The sequence below is a fragment of the Rhinoderma darwinii genome, chromosome 2, assembly GCF_050947455.1.
Source record: "Rhinoderma darwinii isolate aRhiDar2 chromosome 2, aRhiDar2.hap1, whole genome shotgun sequence".
NCBI classification, from domain to species: Eukaryota; Metazoa; Chordata; class Amphibia; order Anura; family Rhinodermatidae; genus Rhinoderma; species Rhinoderma darwinii.
The window spans coordinates 94,223,191-94,248,507 of record NC_134688.1 but is presented as its reverse complement, the minus strand read 5'-3'; the positions used below and the strand labels follow the sequence as shown (position 1 = coordinate 94,248,507).

The 25,317-nt window shown below is 45.4% G+C and overlaps 1 protein-coding gene across 1 annotated transcript; it reads left to right on the top strand.

Annotated features, from left to right (window-relative positions):
- The first annotated feature begins 11,543 nt into the window (after positions 1–11,543).
- Positions 11,544–23,908, top strand: LOC142740715 (thiol S-methyltransferase TMT1A-like). Its single transcript, XM_075850129.1, has 2 exons — positions 11,544–12,114; positions 23,469–23,908. Exons 1-2 carry the CDS (start codon positions 11,617–11,619, stop codon positions 23,703–23,705), a joined length of 735 nt encoding a protein of 244 aa, XP_075706244.1. The 5' UTR covers positions 11,544–11,616; the 3' UTR covers positions 23,706–23,908.
- Positions 23,909–25,317: the final 1,409 nt, after the last annotated feature.

Here is a 25,317-nt window from a genome sequence, read left to right as displayed (position 1 = left end):
CAAGAAAAACAATGGTGTGCTTGGTTTTAACGTTACTTTATTCTTTCATGAGTTATTTACAAGTTTCTGACCACTTATAAAATGTGTTCAAAGTGCTGCCCATTGTGTTGGATTGTCAATGCAACCCTCTTCTCCCACTCTTCACACACTGATAGCAACACCGCAGAAGAAATGCTAGCACAGGCTTCCAGTATCCGTAGTTTCAGTTGCTGCACATCTCGTATCTTCACAGCATAGACAATTGCCTTCAGATGACCCCAAAGATAAAAGTCTAAGGGGGTCAGATCGGGAGACCTAGGGGGCCATTCAACTGGCCCACGACGACCAATCCACTTTCCAGGAAACTGTTCATCTAGGAATGCTCGGACCTGACACCCATAATGTGGTGGTGCACCATCTTGCTGGAAAAACTCAGGGAACGTGCCAGCTTCAGTGCATAAAGAGGGAAACACACCATCATGTAGCAATTTCAGATATTGATTGTCTATGCTGTGAAGATACGAGATGTGCAGAAACAACCATCACTCCAGTGTTCTAATGGTACATTGTGTTTGCTAACTGTGTTAGAAGGCTAATGGATGATTAGAAAACACTTAAAAACCCTTGTGCAATTATGTTAGCACCGCTGTAAACAGTTTTGCTGTTTAGAGGAGCTATAAAACTGACCTTCCTTTGAGCTAGTTGAGAATCTGGAGCATTACATTTGTGGGTTCGATTAAACTCTCAAAATTGCTAGAAAAAGAGAGCTTTCATGTGAAACTCGACAGTCTATTCTTGTTCTTAGAAATGAAGGCTATTGCATGCGAGAAATTGCCAAGAAACTGAAGATTTCCTACAACGGTGTGTACTACTCCCTTCAGAGGACAGCACAAACAGGCTCTAACCAGAGTAGAAAGAGAAGTGGGAGGCCCCGCTGCACAACTGAGCAACAAGACAAGTACATTAGAGTCTCTAGTTTGAGAAATAGACGCCTCACAGGTCCTCAACTGGCAGCTTCATTAAATAGTACCCGCAAAACGCCAGTGTCAACGTCTACAGTGAAGAGGCGACTCCGGGATGCTGGCCTTCAGGGCAGAGTGGCAAAGAAAAAGCCATATCTGAGACTGGCTAATAAAAGGAAAAGATTAATATGGGCAAAAGCACACAGACATTGGACAGAGGAAGATTGGAAAAAAGTGTTATGGACAGACGAATCGAAGTTTGAGGTGTTTGGATCACACAGAAGAACATTTGTGAGACGCAGAACAACTGAAAAGATGCTGGAAGAGTGCCTGACGCCATCTGTCAAGCATGGTGGAGGTACTGTGATGGTCTGGGGTTGCTTTGGTGCTGGTAAAGTGGGAGATTTGTACAAGGTAAAAGGGATTTTGAATAAGGAAGGCTATCACTCCATTTTGCAACGCCATACCATACCCTGTGGACAGCGCTTGATTGGAGCAAATTTCATCCTACAACAGGACAATGACCCAAAGCACACCTCCAAATTATGCAAGAACTATTTAGGGAAGAAGCAGGCAGCTGGTATTCTATCTGTAATGGAGTGGCCAGTGCAGTCACCAGATCTCAACCCCATAGAGCTGTTGTGGGAGCAGCTTGACCGTATGGTACGCAAGAAGTGCCCATCAAGCCAATCCAACTTGTGGGAGGGCCTTCTGGAAGCATGGGGTGAAATTTCTCCCGATTACCTCAGCAAATTAACAGCTAGAATGCCAAAGGTCTGCAATGCTGTAATTGCTGCATATGGAGCATTCTTTGACGAAAGCAGTTTGAAGGAGAAAATTATTATTTCAAATAAAAATCATTATTTCTAACCTTGTCAATGTCTTGACTATATTTTCTAGTCATTTTGCAACTCATTTGATAAATATAAGTGTGAGTTTTCATGGAAAACACAAAATTGTCTGGGTGACCCCAAACTTTTGAACGGTAGTGTATATGTAACCTGGGGATGCGCTCCTGTGTTGATGCAGGACTCTGGTGATAACCCAGGGCAGAATCAGTGGTGGATTATCATTAGGGCGGTTCGGTCAGCTGCCCGGGGCCCAAGGCTCCCAAGGGTCTCATGGCCACCCGAACCGCACATGACTGCACGGACCCCTTCATGCCCGGTGGCGTCGCTAGCACCGGAGGGGGCCCCATTGCCAGGGCCGCACCTGTCATGAGGCGAGGTGAGTTTCTGCCCGACTCCCAGCTATTAGCAGCCGTGGTCTGTGCTGCAATCTCTCCCTGTGCTGCTTTAGAAGCTCCCCCTTCATCCCCCCTTCTCTGCTCTACACACCTCTCCTCTTCCTCATGCTGCTGCAGTTACTAGTCGGGACATGACAGAGGGGGAGGGGAGACTGTCTGCGGCACTGTGTAGGGCCATCAAGCTGCTGAACGCCCTTCACAAATATCCTGCATAAAAGGTAAGTGCATGTGTGTTTACAATGTGTTCTTTTTATGTGTAAAATGTGCATATTCGTGTGTCTGTGATGTGTATGTGTGTATGTATGTATAGCGTGTGTATGTATATATAGTGTGTGTATGTATGTATATATATATATAGTGTATGTGTATATATAGTGTGTGTGTGTGTGTGTGTCTGTGTGTAGTGTGTGTGTGTGTGTGTGTGTGTGTGTGTGTGTATGTATGTATGTATGTATGTATGTGTATATATATAGTGTGTCTATGTATATATAGTGTGTGTATATATATATATATATATATATATATATATATGTATGTATTTCTGCAGCAATGCTACAGAAACTAGCAGAAATTCCGCTGCAGAAAAAAAGCACCATTTCCTGCGGTTTTTACTGGAGAAAATGGTGCATATTTTGCTACGTTTTTCACAATGTTGCGGGATGGTGACACTCCTCTGAAAAACGCAGCAATTCAGTCCACTATCCGCAGCAGGAATTGACATGATGCAGCACGAAAAATACGCACAACGGGCCAAAATTTCTGGTCTGAAGTTTTACACAGTGTCTGGATGAGATTTGTTAAATCTCACTCACTTTGCTGCTACTGTATTCTGCGTATTTCGCAGAAAATTCGCAGCAATTCCGTTAAGTGTGGACAAGCCCTAAAACCGTAGCAGCAGAGTAGATTAGATGTGAACAATTCTCATCACGCTGCGTAAATGATAAGCGGAAAAAAAAAAAGCTCAGAAATTGACCCGCGGAGCGTTTTTTTTTATTCCGCAGCATGTCAATTGTATTTGCGTAAATACTGCTTACTTGTTTCGGGTTTTTCCCATTTAATTCAATGGGGAGGTAAAACCCACAACAGATAGCAGATGTTATGTAAAAATGCAATTTAGAAAAAATAAAAATCTTGCCCAGAATTCTGTTTCTTCGTCCAGGCCGGCCTCCCAGGATGACGTTTCACCCCATGTGACCGCTGCAGCCAATCACAGGCCAATCACAGGCTGCAGCTGTCATATGGGATAAAATGTCATCCCAGAGCTGCAGTGTAGCGACGCTGTGTAGCACTATATACAAGGGGGGGTGCTGTGTGGCACTATATATAAGGAAGGGAGTGCTGTGTTGCACTATATTTAAGGAAGGGAGTGCTGTGTGGCACTATATTTAACCCCTTAGTGACCAACAATACGCCTTTTCACGTTCGTCACTAAGGGGCCTTAGACTAGGCTGACACCTTTTCACGTGAGCCTAGTCTAAGTCATGCACGGGTCTCCCGTGCAGGCTGGTGCCGGGGCTCAGCTGTCTGATGACAGCTGAGCTCCTGCTCCAACACCCGCGATCGAAGTTTACTTCGATCGCGGCCGATTAACCCGTTAAATGCCGCAGCATTTAACTTGTTTACAGAGGGAGTGAGCTCCCTCTGTCACCCATCGGCGGCCCGCAAATGCAATCGCGAGTCTCCGATGGGTTTTCATGGCAGCCGGAGGCTTGATAAAAGCCCCCAGGTCTGCCCTGGACATATGCCTATTAGGACGCGCCGGAGGCACGTCCTAATAGATTGCCTGTCAGATTTACACTGACAGGCAATAATGCTCTGGTATACGAAGTATACCAAAGCATCATAGCAGGGATCTGAAGATCGCACAGTAAAGTCCCCTAGTGGGACTAATGAAATAAGTAATAAATGTGAAATAAAGATTATTAATAAAAATTATTTATTTAATTATTTATTTTTCGTAAAAGTGTAAAAAATAAATAAAAGTACACATATATGGAATCGCCACGACCGTAATGACTCCATTAATAAAGTTAATATGTCATTTAAACCGCAAGGTGAACACTGTAAAAAAAAACCGCAAAAAACAATGGCGAAATTGCTATTTTTTTCCATTGCCCCCCAAAAAAGTCATAATAATTAATGAATCAATAAGTCCCATGCACCCCAAAACAGTACCAATCAAAACTACGTCTCGTCCCACGGAAAACAAGCCCAAAAAATCACTACATTGATGGAAAAATAAAAAAGTTACGGCTCTTGGAAAGCAACGATGCAAAAACAAATAATTTTAGTACAAAAGTGTTTTCATTGTGCAAAAGTCGTAAAACATAAAAAACCTCTACATATGTGGTATCGCCGTAATCGTACTGACCCATAGAATAAAGGTAACATGTTATTTACGCCGCACAGTGAACGGCGTCAATTTATAAACGCATAGAACAATGGTGGAATTTCAGGTTTTTTTTATAATCCCCCCAAAAAAAGTAAATAAAAGTAAATAAAAAAATTATATGTACCCTAAAATGGTGCTATTAAAATGCACAACTCATCCCGCTAAAAACAAGTCCTCATACAGCTATGTAGACGAAAAAATTAAAAGTTATAGCTCTTTGAATGCGACTATAGAAAACGAATAAAATAACTTGGTCATTAGGGCCTAAAATGGGCTTGTCACTAAGGGGTTAAGGAAGGGAGCTCTGTGTGGCTCTATCTATAGGGGGCTGTGTGATGCTTATAGGGGGTTGTGTGTGTGTGTGGCTCTATCTATAGGGGGCTGTGTGATGCTATCTATAGGAGGTTGTGTGTGTGTGGCGCTATCTACAGGGGGTGTGTGTGTGTGGTGCTATCTACAGGTGTTTGTGTGTGTGTGTGTGTGTGTGTGTGTGTGTGTGTGTGTGTGTGTGTGTGTGTGTGTGTGTGTGGCACTTTCTACAGGGGGATGTTTGTGTGTGTGTGTGTGTGTCACTATCTACAGGTGTGTGTGTGTGTGTGTGTGTGTGTGTGTAGCGCTATGTACAGGGGGATGTGTGTGTGGCGCTATCTACAGGGGGATGTGTGTGTGTGTGTGGCGCTATCTACAGGGGGGTGTGTGTGTGTGGTGCTATCTACAGGGGGGGTGTGTGTGGCGCTATCTACGGGGGGGTGTGGCGCTATCTTCAAGGGGGGGGTGTGTGTGGCGCTATCTACCGGGGGATGTGTGTGCGTGTGTGGCGCCATCTACAGGGGGATGTGTGTGGCGCTATCTACATGTGTGTTTTGTGTGTGTGTGTGTGTGTGTGTGTGTGTGTGGCGCTATGTACAGAGGCGGTGTGTGTGTGGCGCTATCTACATGGGGGTTGGCGCTATCTACAGGGGGCACTGTGTATGTGGTGCTTTACTTTACAGTGTGTGACACAATTATAGTCAGGGGCGCAGTGCATGGTGATATTATATTTAGGGGCTGCAGAAATGAGTCATGGTCGGGAGAAGTCGTCATGAGCGCTGGATCGGATGGAGAAGAAAAGAGGAAAAAAAACTACTAGCATCTAAGACGTCGTCACCTGTGAGTCACTAGATATATATAGGATCAGTCTTTCTGAGGTCCAGGACTGATAGACAATTCCCCTTGTCAGGAGGACGTGTCCCTTCACAGTGTGATCCTGTCAGTGTGTAGGGTCACAGCCCTGTGACAGGGGGAATCGTAACACTCATTTGTTAATGCTTGCCCAAAAAGGAAGTCTTAAAAACAGTTACGGCGCGGCACGGCAGCGGTGCGGAAGGGTGGCCCAAGTTTGGGTAACAGCCCAGGGCCCATGGTCTAATTAATCCGCCACTGGGCAGAATAAAACAAAGTCCACAGATATGGAGAGGTGCAGGGGTGGTTGCACTGAAGCTGATATCTCCCCTCCCCAGTAAATTAATCCAAAGAAACAGGGGGTAACTTAGAAAATCCAACTTACTTTACTTAGATGAACTTGCAGTGAAAGTATTGTACAGGCAGGCTGGATGTAGCATGGAATACAGGCAGGCTCATGAGGTTCCTTTCTTCTTTGCTCAGATTAGTGTTCAGCCAACAGGTCTTTGCTTCTCTAGAAGTTCAGCTGTAACTCCTCATCTCTTTCTCTCTCTGTTAGATTTCTTTACTCCCTGGACAATATGTCTCTGTACAGAGGGCTCTTTATGAATTAGATGTCTCCCTCTGCAGAGACTAGCTCAGCCTGAATTCTCCTTTCTCACTCCACTATCTCACTCCTCCCTCACAGGCTCATTAGTTAGGCCTCATGCCCACTTCAGTGTTTCTCTTCAGGGCGCTAGCCGTTTTTCTGACGGCTAGCACCCTGACCCATTCATTTCAATGGGGCCATGCACACTACAGTTTTTTTGATGGTCCCGTCGCTCTGTTCCGATCCAAAGTAGAGCATGTCCTACTTTGGTCTGAGATTCCGTGACCGTGAGGCCCATGCAAGTCAATGGGGCCGTCAAAAAAACTGAAGGCACACGGAAGGCATCCGTGTGCCGTCCGTGTGTGACGGAGCCGTTGCCTAGCAATGGCCGGGCGGGCAGTAAAACATAACAGAAATATTACACTAATCGGCAGCCACAGGTCTCTATCAATCACTGATAGAGAAAAGAGGCTGCTGATTAAAAATAAAATAAAAAGCATTTCATACGTACCCGGTCGTTGTCTTGGTGACGAGTCCCTCTTCTTCCTCCAGTCCGACCTTCCTGTATGACGCAGCAGCCTGTGATTGGCTGCAGAGACGGTCACGTGGGATGAAGCGTCATCCCTGGAGGCCGGCCTTCTGACGTCATACTGACGTGCGTGACCGCCACTACAGCCTGTGATTGGCTGCAGCGGTGACATGGATGAAACGTCATCGCTGGAGGTCGGACAGGAGGAAAGTAAGTATGAACTTATTTTTTTTTTTATTGCATTAAAATTTTATTTTCCGAGCGCCGAGCATGGTACTGTCCAGGGTGCTGAAAGAGTTACCGCCGATCAGTGCAGCCCATTAACTCTCAGCACCCTGGACAGTACCATGCTCAGTGCTCGGAAACGGAAACACGGAGTGCACACGGGAGTGCACACGGCCGCTAAAACGGGCACACGGATCCGTCAAAAACGGCCGTGAAAACGGTGTCGGAAGTGTGCACGAGGCCTTAGGAGCTCTGTGATTGGCTGGTTGCTTCTCCAAAAGACTTATAATGCTTCCAGAGAATTCTACCCTGAGCAGGTTTAATTATTAATAAACCTTGTGAAGAAAGTAACCCTTTGAGCACTGCCTGCAATCACTTTACACAGATTACAGTAGTAAAACACATCACATATACAAAATACAGTGTATTCCTGCTTTCTGAAGACTCCACTTTGTGGGGTACCACATATGTGTGCCAACCATCTCACCCTGGAGATGGCGATCCTGTGAGCTAAGTTGTCCCCCAGGTTGTGACATTTGGTGGAGGTATGCTTTGGGCAATAAAATGGCACAAGAAGTGTGAAGTGAAATTTAAAGGGCCAGAAGCCCAATTAAAGAGACTTATCACTGAGGTTTGAAAGAGACTGTTTTTCCATTGCAATGGGTCATATGGAGGAACTCCTCAAACAAATGGTGCAGATGAATGCAGAGCTTCAGGAAAAAAATGCCAAACAGAGGGAGGATAACCAAAGGTTCCTGGCACAGTTTGCAGCAGACCGAGAGGCTCTAAGGGCATAAGTGCTGTCCATGGATACACAGCCTTCCAGGCCAAGTGGATGCTTTTCAACGCCAGCTGCTTTGATGCCGGGTACTCCTGAGGTGTTACAGACAGTTTGCAGAGAAGAGAACAGACTATGCATACCTGTGATACAAACTGTAAGTAAGCAACGCTAAGGGCAACCACCCGGACTCATGGTGGGAATGTTTGCGAGCGGACAATTGTGTGAATGGAAAACGTTTTCCCAAGCAATTTTGGGCAGCTGTTAAAAAGCCAAGTGTGCTGAATCGCACAGATGTGATTGCTAGGAGCAGCCAACCTCGACAGAATGTGAATGCTGTTGTTCAGGAGAAGGAGCGCTGTTGGAGATGCCATCAAGCAGATGGATGTGCACCTGATTGTTCTCTGGTCAGGAGGCCAGAGAAATCGCAAGAGAAAACACGTGAAGTGTTGGTTGGTGGGATTCCACTACTGTGCAGTCTGGATCTTCGCCAAGAGGTCTCGAGGGTGCATCCGGACATTTTGCTGTTCGTGAAGAAGGATCCTGAGTTGGGTGGGACCGTTCTGATTGACTTTGAAACTGATTTTTAGGATTGTGCAGCACAGTCTTATAAAATGTGAGGAATTTGGTGAGGAGTTTGTGCTGGGAAGGGACTTTCCTCATTTTTGGCAGTTGTGGGAGAAAGGCAATATCTCCGATAAGCATTGTAGCTATTACAGGCAAAAGTCCTCTGCAGGGTGTGCTGCTCCATGGCCAAAAAGAGAAAATGCACCAGTTATATTGATGTCAAATGATAAAAATGTGATTCATAAAATGCCTGCTAAAAATGACGCACATAATGTATTTGATGTACCGCGTTTATGTGATGACACTAGTGAAATGTCAAAAATTGTGCCTAACATGTCCTTAACCCATGAGTATGTCACACAGCTTGACCAGGGGAATGCAGTGTTTGAACGGGCGGGTGAAGAAACCGCAGCCAAGGCAGAAGAGGGGATTAGCTCGTGTGCCCCTAGAGGTCATGGTTCACAATAACAAGACTGTTGCATGTGTTGTGTGCACTGTTCCTAATGGCAACCAGCTGTATTCTGCTGCTATGGATGACAATGGGCTTACTACTGCTATGTGTGAGTGGAGTGGTGATAAACTCTACAGGTCTGAGAATGTGGTTAGGGTCACATCAGTCAGCTGATTCCAGCAGCAGTGATCTGCTGTTTTATTTGAGCAACCACACTAGTGTGAATGTAGCCCTAAGTGACGCACATGAGTTCCTGGACAGTGGAATCAGTGAGGTGTGTGCGCTGGTAGCTGTGGCCTCGGTCACTAATGAACCGCCCAGTAGTGAACCAGATGTACATGAAAACATTTCCCTAGAGGTTGAGGCTATCAATGGTACCAATGATGACACTACTGTCATTTATAGTGTGAGATGGGTTACTGCTTCACCCTTAGACGTTCTGCCCCCTGCAGGTCTTTCTCATGTAGACGTTGAGACCCATGTAGTGGAAACTGCAGCTTGCACATCTAGCCGATGTGCAATGCCGTTCACTGCCAGGAGGAGTTGATCATGTTGTGACCGAAGGTCTCGCAGATCCGCTTGCATGGCTTGCGACGTCGTCATGTTCTTGGGTTGACCAGCGGGGTCCATGGCCTGATCGTACTGTCACGATCTGTGGGCATATGGACCCACTAAGCCAAACTGACGTAGCGGGGAGGCAACTGACCAAGCAACAGAGTACCCAATAATACAAAGTCCAGCACAAGGGTACCAGGAATAGTCCAGACAGTCGCAGTGGCTAGGCGCAGATGGTACTTCAGACGGCAGATGATGCAAAGCGTGGCAGATGACACCAGGCGTGGTGTAACACAGCAGGCGTGACCAGAGGCACAACACGACTCCAACTTCTAAGGCACAGGAACAACGGTAGCATGCAGTGCAGTAAATAACAGCATGCAGTGTCAATCAGCTGCTTCAAAGGCCAGCAAAATATTGTCGTGTATCAAAAGAGGCATGGACTCGCGGGACAGGGATGTAATATTACCACTTTACAAAGCATTAGTGAGGCCTCATCTAGAATATGCAGTCCAGTTCTGGGCTCCAGTTCATAGAAAGGATGCCCTGGAGTTGGAAAAAATACAAAGAAGAGCAACGAAGCTAATAAGGGGCATGGAGAATCTAAGTTATGAGGAAAGATTAAAAGAACTAAACCTATTTAGCCTTGAGAAAAGACGACTAAGGGGGGACATGATTAACTTATATAAACATATGAATGGCACATAAAAAAAATATGGTGAAATCCTGTTCCATGTAAAACCCCCTCAAAAAACAAGGGGGCACTCCCTCCGTCTGGAAAAAGAAAGGTTCAACCTGCAGAGGCGACAAGCCTTCTTTACTGTGAGAACGGTGAATTTATGGAATAGCCTACCGCAGGAGCTGGTCACAGCAGGGACAGTAGATGGCTTTAAAAAAGGCTTAGATAATTTCTTAGAACAAAAAAATATTAGCTCCTATGTGTAGAAATTTTTTACTTCCCCTTTCCCATCCCACTTTCCCTTTCCCATCCCTTGGTTGAACTTGATGGACATGTGTCTTTTTTCAACCGTATAAACTATGTAACTATGTAACTATGGGATACAGGATACAGGAAGCAGGTACCGGAACGCTGGGAACAGTATAACACTAAGGGATCATTAGCAAGACTAACACGGGTAAACACAACAACGTTCAGACAATGAAGGAAGGGGCAGGGCCCTTCTTTATAGTCCAGGGTGAGTATGGGCTAATTAATGATTTTCTTAATGTGCGCGCGCTGGCCCTCTAAGGCCGACACAAGCGTGCGCGCGCACCCTATGGGACACAGCAGAACGAAACGTAAGTGAGCGCTGGTGTCTCCTGAGGAGGAGATGCGGACCAGCGCTCACGGATCCATGGCTGCGGCCCTCGGGGGTGAGTAATCTCGACTGTCTGTGGCCATGGGCGTTACACAGGCATCCTTAGTGCAATGTGTTGCCTCGCTGCACACCTAATGTCTGTCCTTTGGCCTCTCGCAGAGCCCCTGAGGAATTGCCTCTGCCATGCCTCTCCACAGAGCCTCTGTCAGGGTGTTTCTGCCCCTGACCCTACTCCCTTCCCTGACACTTTCTGTTCCCCGCCAGCCCTCTCCTCCCCCCCCCCCCACAGAGCCCTGCAACCTAGTCTCTTCTCCTTGCCCCCTGACAGAGCACCTGCCCACCTAATGTCTCCGTCCTGGACCTCCACAGAGCCAGTGACTCCTGCCACGTTCTGTTGCCAATCGCCCCCTCTGGATAATGGATAAATGTTACTTTCTAACGTTAATGACTCCCTATGTCATCGATCGGCACACGTTTTTGCAAATTTATCTTCATGCGTTAAGGACCCCAACCTAGTGCTGTGATTTTTGGAGTGTGAGAGGCTTACAGACATGGGGATAACGTAACTCCATGAATTTTGGTTAACATAAAAATTTGCATATTCCTTATAAATGTTTTTTTTTTCTACTCGTTGATCCTTCGTGTCATCAGTTATAACGAAATAATTTTTTGAAAAGTAATTAATAATGTTATAACACTGGTGAATGTGTGATCTCCTTCTGACATTATTCTGCTCCTTGGCCCAGCAGCAGAAGGAGGAGGAGGCCGGCAGCCCATTCACCGGTCACACCCTCTGTTCACTGTTGTGAATGTCACGTACAAGCTGGGAAAGCAGCTCACATTACATGCTACCGTGACTGAACATGGCTCTACACATCTTATTCTTCCAGATATGTGTTGCTATTATTGCATTGCCAATTCACATTCTTGCTGTGTTAGGTCTGTGGGATCCCATAGCTAAGAAGTTACTGCCTTACCTCCTGGATAGAATCACCAAGACCTACAACAAATACATGAGAGACCACAAGAAAGAACTATTCAGCAACTTGAGTGATTTTAAAGGACCATCTGGAGAGCTGAAAGTCCTAGAACTTGGCTGTGGCACAGGTGCAAACTTCCAGTTCTATCCTTCAGGATGCAGGGTGATGTGTGTGGATCCTAACCCTAACTTCAAGACATATTTAAGCAAGAGCCTGGCTGAGAATGATCATGTGCACTTCCAGGACTTCCTAGTCGCCCCAGGCGAGAATATGCACCAAATAGCCAGCGGTTCCATGGATGTGGTGGTCTGTACATTGGTTCTTTGTTCTGTGGAAAATATTGATGGCATTCTGGCAGAAGCACATAGGGTCCTGAGGCCTGTGAGTTTATACTTTGCATTACCAAACACACAGAAAATGTATATTTTGTTTGAATAGTACACAAGGCCCAGCACACTTTGCACATCAATGTTAGGGGTATCATAATTGTTTACAGACAAATCTGATGTTTGTTAGCCCTTTTTACATACAGAAAAGCTGGGAGAAAAGCAATATGGCCGTAATTATACCCTTCGTGGTTGCCACCAAGCTTTTGTGACTGACTGGCAAATATGAGAGTACTAGATGCAATTGCAGACATAGAAGAGAGGGGACCCCATAGCAAAGATTAAAACAGGCCTCCTAATCAGGGGCGTAACTAGGAAAGACAGGGCCCCATAGCAACCTTTTGACTGCCCTGCCCCTGGGTGCCACACGCAGTCCCCTTATAGATACTGCCCCCCTGTAAATTGTGCCATACAGCCCCCTGTAGACAGTGTCATACGCCACTTGTAGATAGCGCCCCCACCATCCCTTGTAGATAGTCCCCTCTTGTATAGAGTGCCACACAGACCCCTCTTATAGATAGTGCCACACTGCCCCCTATATATTGCGCAACACACAGCCCCCTGTAGATAGCACCACACACAGCCCCCTGTAGACCGCGCCACACAGACCTCCCCCTTGTAAATAGTGCCATACAGCTCCCACCCTTGTATTTAGTGCCACCGTGCATCCCTCTTGTATATAGTGCCAACCTGCTCCCCCCTTGTATATAATGCCACCCTGCTCCCCCTTGTATATAGGGCCACACAGCCCCACTTGTATATAGTGCCATCCTGCCCCCTTGCATTTAGTGCCACCCTGCCCCCTTGCATTTAATGCCACCCTGCCCCCTTGTATATCGTACCACCCTGATTCCCCCCTTGTATATAGTGCCACCCTGCTCCCCCCTTGTATATAGTGCCACCCTGCTCCCCCCTTGTATATAGTGCCACTCTGCTCCCCCCTTGTATATAGTGCCACACTGCTCCCCCTTGTATATAGGGCCACACAGCCCCACTTGTATATAGTGCCAACCTGCTCCCCCCCCCCTTGTATATAGTGTCACCCTGCTCCTCCTTGTATATAGTGCCACTCTGCTCCCCCCACTTGTATATAGTGCTACCCTGCTCCCCCCTTGTATAGTGCCACCCTGTTCCCCCCTTATATATAGTGCCAGCCTGCTTCCCCCCTTGTATATAGTGCCACCCTGCTTCCCCCCTTGTATATAGTGCCACCCTCCTTCCCCCCCTTGTGTATAGTGCCACCCAGCTCCCCCTTGTATATGGTGCCACCCTGCTTCCCCCTTGTATATAGTGCCACCTTTCTCCCCCCCCTTGTATATAGTGCCACCCTGCTCCCCCCTTGTATATAGTACCACCCTGCTCCCCCTTGTATATAGTGCCACCCTGCTCCCCCCACTTGTATATAGTGCTCCCCTGCTCCCCCCTTGTATAGTGGCACCATGTTCCCCCCCCCTTATATATAGTGCCACCCTGCTTCCCCCCTTGTATATAGTGCCACCCTTCTCCCCCTTGTATATAGTGCCAACCAGCTCCCCCTTGTATATAGTGCCACCCAGTTCCCCCTTATATATAGTGCCAGCCTGCTTCCCCCCTTGTATATAGTGCCACCCTGCTTCCCCCCTTGTATATAGTGCCACCCTGCTTCCCCCCTTGTATATAGTGCCACCCAGCTCCCCCTTGTATATAGTGCCACCCTGCTTCCCCCTTGTATATAGTGCCACCTTTCTCCCCCCTTGTATATAGTGCCACCCTGCTCCCCCCTTGTATATAGTACCACCCTGCTCCCCCTTGTATATAGTGCCACCCTGCTCCCCCCACTTGTATATAGTGCTACCCTGCTCCCCCCTTGTATAGTGCCACCCTGTTCCCCCCCTTATATATAGTGCCACCCTGCTTCCCCCTTGTATATAGTGCCACCTTGCTTCCCCCCTTGTATATAGTGCCACCCTCCTCCACCTTGTATATAGTGCCACCCAGCTCCCTCTTGTATATAGTGCCACCCAGCTCCCCCTTGTATATAGTGCCACCCTGCTCCCCCCTTACATATAGTGCCACCCTGCTTCCCCCTTACATATAGTGCCACCCTGCTTCCCCCCTTGTATATAGTGCCACCCTTCTCCCCCCTTGTGTATAGTGCCACCCTTCTCCCCCTTGTATATAGTGCCACCCTGCTCCCCCCTTGTATATAGTGGCACCCTGCTCCCCCCTTGTATATAGTGCCACCCTGCTCCCCCCTTGTATATAGTGCCACCATGCTCCCCCTTGTATATAGTGCTACACGGCTCCCCCTTGTATGTAGTGCCACCCTGCTTCCCCCTTGTATATAGTGCCACCCTGCTCCCCCCTTGTATATAGTGCCACCCTGCTCCCCCCTTGTATATAGTACCACCCTGCTCCCCCTTGTATATAGTGCCACAACCCCCCCAAAAAAAATAATTTGTACTTACTTTGCCCCGTTCCTGCGACGGACAAAGCGCCGCACATACTCCGGGCAGGTCGCATGCGCAGACCAGCGTGATGCAGTGATGTCATCAAGCCAGCCTGCGCAGGGAGTCTTCCCAGCGCCCTATAGGCTGCAGGCCTAAGGTGGCGCGCAGCCTATAGTATTAATTTGTATCTGCGTTCACAATTTTAAAGAGAACCTTTCACTGCCCATGTGCAGCTGAGTGCATGGGCAGGGCTTCACAAATACTGTCTCACTTGAAATTATTTTCCTATCTTCCTCCGTTATTTACATATCGGTGCCGTCATATTTGGCGCCCGATATGTAAATAAGCCCCTGAACTGACAATGAGGCATTTCTATCTAACTAAATGACAAAGGGGCGTGATCTCTTCGCTCTGACACTGTCCAATCAGCTACGGACAGTGTCAGGGAGGCTTGCGCTGTGTTCCCTCCTGTGAGAACACACACAGACTGGTGGTTCTGCAGCGCTCTCTGTCTGTGTGTGTCCATAGCTGACTGGACAGAGTCAAAGCGAAGACATCACGCCCCCTTGCCATTTAGTTAGATAGAAACGCCCCATTGACAGTTCAGGGGCTTATTTACATATCGGGCGGCAAATATAACATCACCGATATGTAAATAACGGAGGAAGCTAGAAAAATAATTTCAAGTGAGACAGGGTTTGTGAAGCCCTGCCTATTACATGCTAAACTCAGCTGCACATGTATGGGCAGGTGAAAGATTTCTCTTTAAAATTGTTTTTGGTCATTACTAATAAACTCTACATGTGCAGCAAAACATAATTTTTCCATTGATAGAAAATCATTTTGGAACGTTGGACACGTATTGTGTAAGAATCTTCCTGTCTATGGCCCGCTTTAGTCAAGTATTGTCACAGTTCCAAGATTGGTGACTCCTCCTTAAAGAGGCTCTGTCACCAGATTCTCAAGTCCCTATCTCCTATTGCATGTGATCGGCGCTGCAATGTAGATAACAGTAATGTGTTGTTTTTTTTTTTTAACTTTCATTTTTGGCCAAGTTATGAGCTATTTTATATATATGCAAATGAGGTTTGAAATGGACAACTGGGCGTTTTTTTTTCGTTCTGTCCAACTGGGCGTGTATTGTGTTTCTAATTGGGCGTGTTTACGTGTATGACGCTGACCAATCAGTGACCAGTCAGCATCATACACTCCTCTCCATTGATTTACACAGCAGCGATGTGCAGCCACATAAACAGAGATTAACGTTAATCAAGTGTCCTGATAATGAATACACATGATCATCCAGCCTGGACGTCATGTGTATTCAGAATCCTGACACTTCTGAATCTTTTCTGTGAGACCCCGGCAAGGGAAGCGAAATCTCGCGAGATTACGGAGGTAAACGAGATTTCGTTTCCCTTGCTAGAAATCTCGAAGAAAAGATTCAGAAGTGTCCTGATAATGAATACACATGACGTCCAGGCTGGATGATCATGTGTATTCATTATCAGGACACTTGATAAACGTTAATCTCTGTTTATGTGGTTGCACATCGCTGCTGTGTAAATCAATGGAGAGGAGTGTATGATGCTGACTGGTCACTGATTGGTCAGCGTCATACACGTAAACACGCCCAGTTAAAAACACAATACACGCCCAGTTGGACATAACGAAAAAAAAACGCCCAGTTGTCCATTTCAAACCTCATTTGCATATATAAAATAGCTCATAACTTGGCCAAAAATGAACGTTTTAAAAAAAACAAAAAACGTTACTGTTATCTACATTGCAGCGCCGATCACATGCAATAGGAGATAGGGATTTGAGAATCTGGTGACAGAGCCTCTTTAAGGCCCTTTTACATGGGCCAATGATCGGGCAAATGAGTGTTCATATGAATGCGTAAACAGGGCAACGATCAGTCAATAAATTAGTAATCGGCTCGTTTATGCGTTCAATAAAATAATCGCTAGTCAGCAGCACATGTCCTGCCGACATGATGGAAATATATGGGGGCGAATGATCGAGTAACGATTGTTAGACCCCATACATTATCGATCATAGCTCCTTGTGAAAGGAGCACACGAAAGCCGATCGCCGAGCCTTCTCGTTGATAAACACCCGTTTTCACGGCCAACATCGGACTGTGTTAAAGGACCTTTAGACTGTAAGTGCCAGTGCCTTTTAACCCAGATACAGTATACTATATCAACATAAGTCATTAACATTTTTCATGGCCTGTGACCTAGATTATGTGTGAGAACCTAGATAAAAGCTCCACCAGACCAGTACAACGGGTAGTCAGAGTAATCTATATTGAGCAACTACAGACTGTAATATTTCGCAATAGTGCAGTGATCAAGAGGAAACACCATTATGCTGTTATGGGGAATAGCAGGGCAATTTTACTAGGAATGTGAATCATTTCTCCTGTTTCAATCCAATAAATACATCTTTATGCATATTCGGAGCTAATACTGACATCCTAATAAATAGATATTGGGACGACAGTCTATCTGGATCGAAAATTCATGTAAATACTCTACGGCGTATAATTTTTTTTTTTTAACTATAAATATTATTTTAGCCGTTGATGAACCAAAAGGTCAAGAGTAAGGCCTCATTCCCACGACAGGGTTTCCCGGCCGGGTGCCGGCCGTTCATAAATCGGCCGGCACCCGGCTGCATTAGGAATAATAGACCCCTAATGGGGCTATTCACACGAGCGATTTTTTGACGGCCTGGAAAACCGGCCGTCAAAAAATAGGACATGCTCTATCTTGGGCCGGGTACCCGGCCGCCCGGCTCACATAGAAGTCTATGGGGCCGGGTAATACACGGCCATCACCGGGATGTGTCCCGAGTGATGGCCGGGTTTTCCGGAGCTTGCGCTCCATCTCCTCCTCCTCACAGCGCAGAGTGCATGTGAGGAGGAGGAGTTGATGCCATTCTGACGAATGGCTGTACACTGTGTGGCAGGGCCGGGGTGTACAGCAGGTGGAAGGGAGCGCTGCGCTGGCTCCCTTCCCCTGCTTGTTTTAAAAGCGCCCTGGCCCGGCAAAACCTTCGATGGCGCCGCTAGCAGCTGCTGCTGCTGCGGCTGCTACTACTGCAGCAACACCACTATAGCAGAGCAGGGAGGTATCTCCCCGCTCTGCTATGTGCTAGCCGCACTTTAGCTCCTTGAAGGAGCGGAATCCCCGTGTTTTCGGGGATTCCGCTCCTGGACAGAGCGCTTGATGTCTCAGTTCATATCTGGGCAGTGACATCAGGGGAAACTCCTGAAGCGGAATCCCCGAACACATGGGGATTCCCCTTCAGGAGTTGCCGCTGATGTCACTGTCCAGATCTGCCCGGCCCGGCACGGATGCAAAACTTTATGCAAACCGGCCGGGCAGAATGGCCGATTTTACCGGCCGGCACTCGGGCGCGACCCGGTCGTGTGAATCCCGCCTTAAAAGTGTTGCCATTATTTTCACACCTTTCTCAAATCAAAATTCTTCAACATATCATTGCTACTAGGGTACTTTCACACGTAGAATTTCTTTCCAGAATTTCGGTGCGGCAATCCCACAGCGTATTACAGTAGCAGTGAAGTGGATGAGAGTTTAACAAATCTAATCCACACACTGCGGAAAAAATCTGCAGAAAGGAGGTGTCGAAAACACGGCAGATAATCTGCGGTGTTTACTCTATGTGTAGATGTACCCTAAGGGTATGTTCACACAGCATATGTGTGAAAAGAAAAATACGAGGCTGATTTTAAGAGAAACCAGCCTCTGAGTCCAGGCATTTTGTAGCTGATGTTCATAGAATTTTTGTTTTTTGCATGCATATTTTGAAGCATGCTTTAAAGCGTTTTTGAGGCATATTTTTTACGTGTTTTTTTTTGCAGTGTTAATGTAAAATCATCTTGTAAAATTATCAGGGGCGTAGCTAAGGGGGGAGCAGGCGGGGCATGTGCCCCGGGCGCAAGGGAAGGGGGGGGCGCCGAAGAGCAGCTTATCGCTGCTGATAGGCGCCCCGTATGTTTACACAGCGACGTTCTGACTGGGTTTTGTGACGGCCAGGGAGTGGACCAGTCCAGTCACCTGACCTGTCACCTGAGCTCACGTCAGTGACATGAAGTCAGATGACTCAGGTCAGGGGACAGGACCACTCCCGTGCTGCTGCCTCCCTGCATCTGCCTCTACTCTGCTCTCCTGTTACACACAGCCGACAGCAGAAGAGGAAGCTCCGCGCACAGCCAGTCCTGACCTGTCAGCAAGGAGACATGGTGAGTGTCTGTGTGTATATGTGTGTGTAGTGTGTATACTGTATGTGTCTCTGTCTTAGTATGTGTATATGTTACAGTGTGTGTGTGTGTGTGTGTGTGTGTGTGTGTGTGTGTGTGTCTCTGCGTGTGTTTGTCTCTTATATCTACTACATTATCTGTACTCAGAGAGTTATCACTGTGTTATCTGTGGTGTTACATAGGACTGCAGGTAACATCTACTACATTATCTGTACTCAGAGAGTTATCACTGTGTTATCTGTGGTGTTACATAGGACTGCAGGTAACATGTACTACATTATCTGTGCTGTGTACATATGTGCCTGTGTGGGTATACATGGGTCTGTTTGTGAATGTGTCTTTGTGCTTGTATATATGTGCTTTTTATGTATTTGTATATGTCCCTGTCTGTGTATTTATCTGCCGGTGTGTGTGCGTATATGTGTCTGTACGTCTATATATTTACCTGTATGTATATATTCCAGATGTGTGTATGTATATTTGCTTGTATGTCTAAATATCTGTCTTTATGTATGTACAGTATATATGTTGCAGCGTGTCTATATATGTGGTTAATTTTTGGTTTGTGTAGGGGGCGACAATAGAGAGTCCCACACAGGGCGCCATCCAAGCTAAGGCCGGCCCTGGCTGTCACCAACCCTAGTAAGAAGGAACTCCGCCGCTGCCTGCGCCGCATGACCTCCTCGGCTCCTCCGGTAAGTCACACCAGGCAGAGCGGAGAGTGGTAGCGGTAGGCTACCGCTCACCGGTCTGTTCACAGTGTGGCGCTAAGTACAAGGGGGGAGTGTGGTGTTATTTAAAAGGGGGGAATGTGGCGCTATTTACAAGAGGGGGGAAATGTGGCGCTATTTACAAAGGGGCAACGGGTTGTGTGTGGCACTATCTGCAAGGGGGGCTGTGTGGCACTATCTACAAGGGTGGGAGTGTGGCGCTATTTAAAAGGGGGGAATGTGGCGCTATTTACAAGAGGGGGAAATGTGGCGCTATTTACAAAGGGGCAGCGGGCTCTGTGTGGCGCTATCTACAGGGGGCTGTGTGTGGCCTCTTTAATTTATTTTCTTTTAGTTTATTTTTATGTTAATTACATTATAGAACTATATCGCTTGTAAAATGTAGAAATGCTTTTATACTCGAGTTACATTAAAAAAAATTGTGAAAAACAATTACACCTCATTGATTGGTAGAGAAAGCAAAGATGGCGAGGGGGAAGAGGATGTCGGGAAATAAGTTGGGGGGGGGGCGCCAATCTGAATCTTTGCCCCGGGTGCAGGAGAACCTAGCTACGCCTCTGAAATTATTCAAATAGGGACGAGTCACTTCTTTTTTACGAAGAATAGTTTTACGAGACACTTTTTAATTCAGCAGGGTAAAGATATGTCTCATATGAAATACACAGTGTATTTCCGTGTATTTTGCAGCATAGTTCAAGTGTATTTCAGATCGTAATGGTTAGTTCCCACGTTGCGTAAATATTGTGTAACATTGCGTAAAATCCGCAGCATAATGCAGTAGCAGCAAAGCCAATTACAGGCTGCAGTGGTCACATGGGATGTAACATCATCCCAGGAGGCCGGCCTGCAGGACGGAGTAGGGACGGTCGCCATGGATACGTAAGTATAAAGTTGTTTTTTTTCATGTGCAGTTTTCCGCAGCGGACATTCCGGTCGAAAAACTGCATTACAATTTGGTGCGGTTTTTCGGTCGGAATTCCCTGTGGTGCACAGAGTGGATATGCTGCGTGCTTTTATGCAGCGTATCCGCCCTATGTGAACATAGCCTAATACCAGCATTTGGCGCTCAAAATACAGCCCAAAATAAGCCGTATAAACATGCCCTAAGACTGGGTTTACAAATACATTCTCTTAACTATTTTTTCCATTTTTGGGGATTCTAGGGACATTTTCTAAAACTGTTTCTCTGCAGTTATGTGTTTAGGCTCTGTTCACACTACATTTGCAGTGTACGCGCAAACACTAAACATATAGTCCTAACGTATAGGTCAAACATATCGGTCAAACATATCGGTATAACATACAGTTGCATATGTCTCCTATTAAATCCACTAAACATATAGTCCAAACATATAGGTCAAGCATAGGTCTGACGTATGCAACTCTATGTTATACAGTTGCATATGTCTTCTATTAAATCCATTGTAAAAAAATATATATATATACTGCACAGTATACTTTTTTTTGCAGGATCATTTTGTATTGAAAGTGTAGTTGACCAAGTTTTTCAATACTGCCATAAAATATGCCAAATATACATTATTTTGGAATACATCAAGCCTATACGCCGCTATGAATATGTTTGGTGTACATAGCAAGAACATTTTTCTCTGCATAAGCCAGACGTACACACCAAATGTGGGGTTAACAGAACCTTTGGGTAAACGCCCTGAAAAATGGCTGAAAATACGGGGGCTGAACGGCACATCTGCCCATTGATTTCAATGGGAAAAAACATTGTTTCGTTCCCACGGGGCGTTATTTTATGCGCCGTTTTTACAAACAAACATCCTGTAAAAAACGTCCCAAAAAAAGAAGTACATGTCACTTCATGCGCTGTTTTTGGAGCCGTTTTTCATTGTGTCAATAGAAAAACAGCTCCAAAAACGGCCGTAAAAACGCATCAAAAAACGCTTGATGAATAAAAAACGGCTGAAAATCAGAGGCTGTTTTCCCTTGAAAACAGCTCTGTATTTTATGGCCGTTTTTCGTTTGCCGTGTGAACATACCCTTAGTGACCCATATGTGAACACTGCCTTACAGTGAATCATACACTTCTCTGTGGACATAGGCTGCTGCCAGTCTGTGAAGGTGAAACACCTGGTGAAATGATTTGCGAATTTGTGGCTGTATTAGACATTTCTGTATGATGGCTATGCATCCCTTATTTTCACTATATATTTAGCATTTCCCATTTCAAACCTTGTAATTCTGGCCAGTGTATATAAGTGTAGAATACCTATTTCAGGTATATATACTGTACTGTGCAAAAGTTTTAGGCAGTTGTGGAATAATGCTGCAACTTAAGAATGCTTTCAAAAATAGAAGTGTTAATAGTTGTTTTTTTTTAATCAATTAACAAAATGCAAAATGAATGAACAGAAGAGAAATCTAAATCAAATCAATATTTGGCGCGACCACCCTTTGCCTTCAAAACAGCATCAATTCTTCTAGGTGTACTTTCACACAGTTTTTCAAGGAACTCAGCAGGGAGGTTACTCAAAACATCTTGGAGAACTAACCACAGCTCTTTTGTGGATGTAGGCTTTCTCAAGTCCTTCTGATGATGTTGAGATCAGGCCTCTGTGGGGGTCATATCATCACTTCCAGGGCTCCTTCTTTATGCTGAAGATGGTTCTTAATAATATTTGCTGTATGATTGGCATCGTTGTCCTGCTGCAGAATAAATTTGGAGCCGATCAGATGCCTCCCTGATGGTATTGCAGGATAGATTAGTATCTGCCTATATTTCTCAGCATTGAGGACACCTGACCAAATCCCTAACTACATTTGCTAAAATGCAGACCCAAACTGGCAAGGAACCTTCACCATGCTCTACTGTTGCCTGCAGGCACTTATTATTGTACCACTCTCCAACCCTTAGGCAAATAAACTGTCTACTGTTACAGCCAAATATTTCAAATTTTGACTCCGAGCATCTGCTGCCATTTTTCTGCTTGGCCTTGTTTCCACGTCGAAGGTATGTTTTTTTGGCCGCAATTCTTCAGTGAAGACTGATCTGGCCAGACTTCTCCGAACAGTAGATGGGTGTACCTGGGTCCCATTAGTTTCTGCCAGTTCTGTGCTGATGGCACTGCTGGACATCTTCCGATTTCGTAGGGATCTTAGCATGATGTGTCTTTGATCTGCTGCACTAAATTCCCTGCTCGACCACTGCGTCTACAGTCCTCAATGTTACCTGTTTCTTTGTACTTCTTCAAAAGAGTTTGAACAGAAGATCTTGAAACCACAGTGTGCTTTGAAATCTTTGCCTGGGAGAGACCTTGCCGATGCAGTATATCTACCTTGTGTCTTGTTGCTGTGGTCAGTCTTACCATGGTGGACCTCTGACACAAAACTGTCTTCAACAACCTCACCATTGTAGCAGAGTTTGGCTGTCCCTCGCCCAGTTTTAAGCCTCCTAAACATATGAAAATGATGATCATTATCCCCTAGTTGGTATAATTGGGTAATTATACACCTGACTATAATTCTACAAAATCCATTACTATCTGCAAATGTACCTAAATTAATTGATGCTGTTTTGAAGGCAAGGGGTGGTCCCAACAAATATTTATTTGGATTTCTCTTCTATTCTTTCACTGTATTTTGTTAATTGATAAAAAAAAACTATTAAACTATTAACTGTTGAAATCATTTTTACTTTGCAGTATTTTTCCACAACTGCCTAAAACTTTTGCACAGTAATGTATATACTGCCCTACGCAGAAAATACAGCATTTTCCTGCAGTCTCAGTGAGGTTAATGAGCTAATTTTACTGTATTTCAACTGCCCAAAAGGCCCCTAAAGCAGAAAAATTCATATGGAATAACACTTTTTCTTGTTTACAAATGTTGTATTTTAATATGGTTTCTGTTTTTCTGACTTTTACAGGGAGGAGCATATTTTTTCTTAGAGCATGTAACTGCAGATCCTTCCTCCTGGAATTATTTTTTCCAGATCATTTTGGATCCAACTTGGAAACATATAGGAGATGGATGTAAGCTTACAAAGGAAACATGGAAATACCTGGAAAAATCTAAATTTTCTGAAGTTAAATATAAACATGTCATAGCACCATTTAAATGGAGCCCAGTTCGACCCCATATTTATGGTTATGCATTAAAATAAATGTGATTAATTAGTGTTTCCATCTAGAATCAAAAACACTTGAGCTCTTCAGATGTTGTCAGTATTGAAAAAATACATTCAGCTGTTTCTTAGTCAGTCCTATTTGTTCTCCTTACGTCTTCCAGAAGTATCAACAGCTCCAATAGAGGTTGTCAAAATTATATTTCCAAATTCCAATATGGTAAACTCTGCCTTGTTACTTTGTTTGTGCCTTCGTTATTGCCTTCCTTGGTCCATTCAAGAGCCTTTACTATTTGAAAACTCAGAAGGGAGCAGTTTTAATAAAGAAACGGTTGAACAGACATTAAAGGCTATGTACACAAAAAAAAAAATCAAATTGACTTTTATTAAAAAATTATTTTACTTTTTACGATACAGCATCTACAATATATATCCTGTATACATAGAAGCTGCATCGTTCTCTCTCAGCCACATCCGTCATTTCAGGTGAACTGACAGCTCGGCTGAGAGTGGGTCCTGCGTGTCTCTGAAACACAGTCTCCACCTAATATCAATCACCTCTAAATGATTGTCTGCAAAGTCCAAGGTCAGGCAGCACTCAGTGAAAAAAAGTGGTTTGTTTATTCCAAAAGAAGTGACGTTTCAGCTCACTATAAGCTTTTTTTTCCAAACCGTGCAACAGTGTAGCCAGTGTGGCTGCAGTTTAGATACACAGGTCATGTGGCAAACAATCGTTCAAATTAGTGGATCAATAAAGTGATAAAGTGCATAAAGTTCACAAATCAGTACAGTGTTATGTACAAATACATCTTTAATATATATCTAATTTAAAACGCTATAATTGCGCATACTTTTTTACACAATTTCACGTGTAAATAACATCAAATAGTTAATTGCACATAAAATTATTACAGGTGCATATCATAAACATAGTTATAACAAGTACAAACATACATTAACTAACCCCACACATGGTGCTATCTCTAGCCTCCTACCTGATCAAGTGCTTATGTCTGTAAGGGGGGATTCACACGAGCGTGTATTGGGTCCGTGCGGGCCGCGTGGTTTTCACGCGCCACGCACAGACCAATACAAGTCTATGGGGCAGTACAGACAGTCCGTGCTTTTTGCGCAGCATTTGTCAGCTCAATATCTCCGCGTATTTCGCGCATCACGCACCCATTGAAGTCAATGGGTGCGTGAAAACCACGCAGGTCGCACGGAAGCACTTCCGTGCGAACCGACTGAAACAGCGCACCAGCTGTCAAAAGGATGAATGTAAACAGAAAAGCACCACGTGCTTTTCTGTTTCCATACATCCAAACGGAGTGTCTTTGAGATGAGCGAACCCGGACAACCGAACCGAACTTCACCGGGTTCGGCCGAACTCGTTTTGGCCGAACCCGGCAAAAAAAATTCCGGTACGCGACGTCAGGAGATAGTCACTGTCCAGGGTGCTGAATGAGTTAAACTGTTTCAGCACCATGGACAGTGACTTCCGATCCCAATATACATGAACCTGTAAAAAAAAAAACGAAGTTCTGACTTACCGATAACTCCCGGCTTCTTCCTCCAGTCTGACCTCCCGGGATGACAATTCAGTCCAAGTGACAGCTCCAGCCAATCACAGGCCAAGCACAGGCTGCAGCGG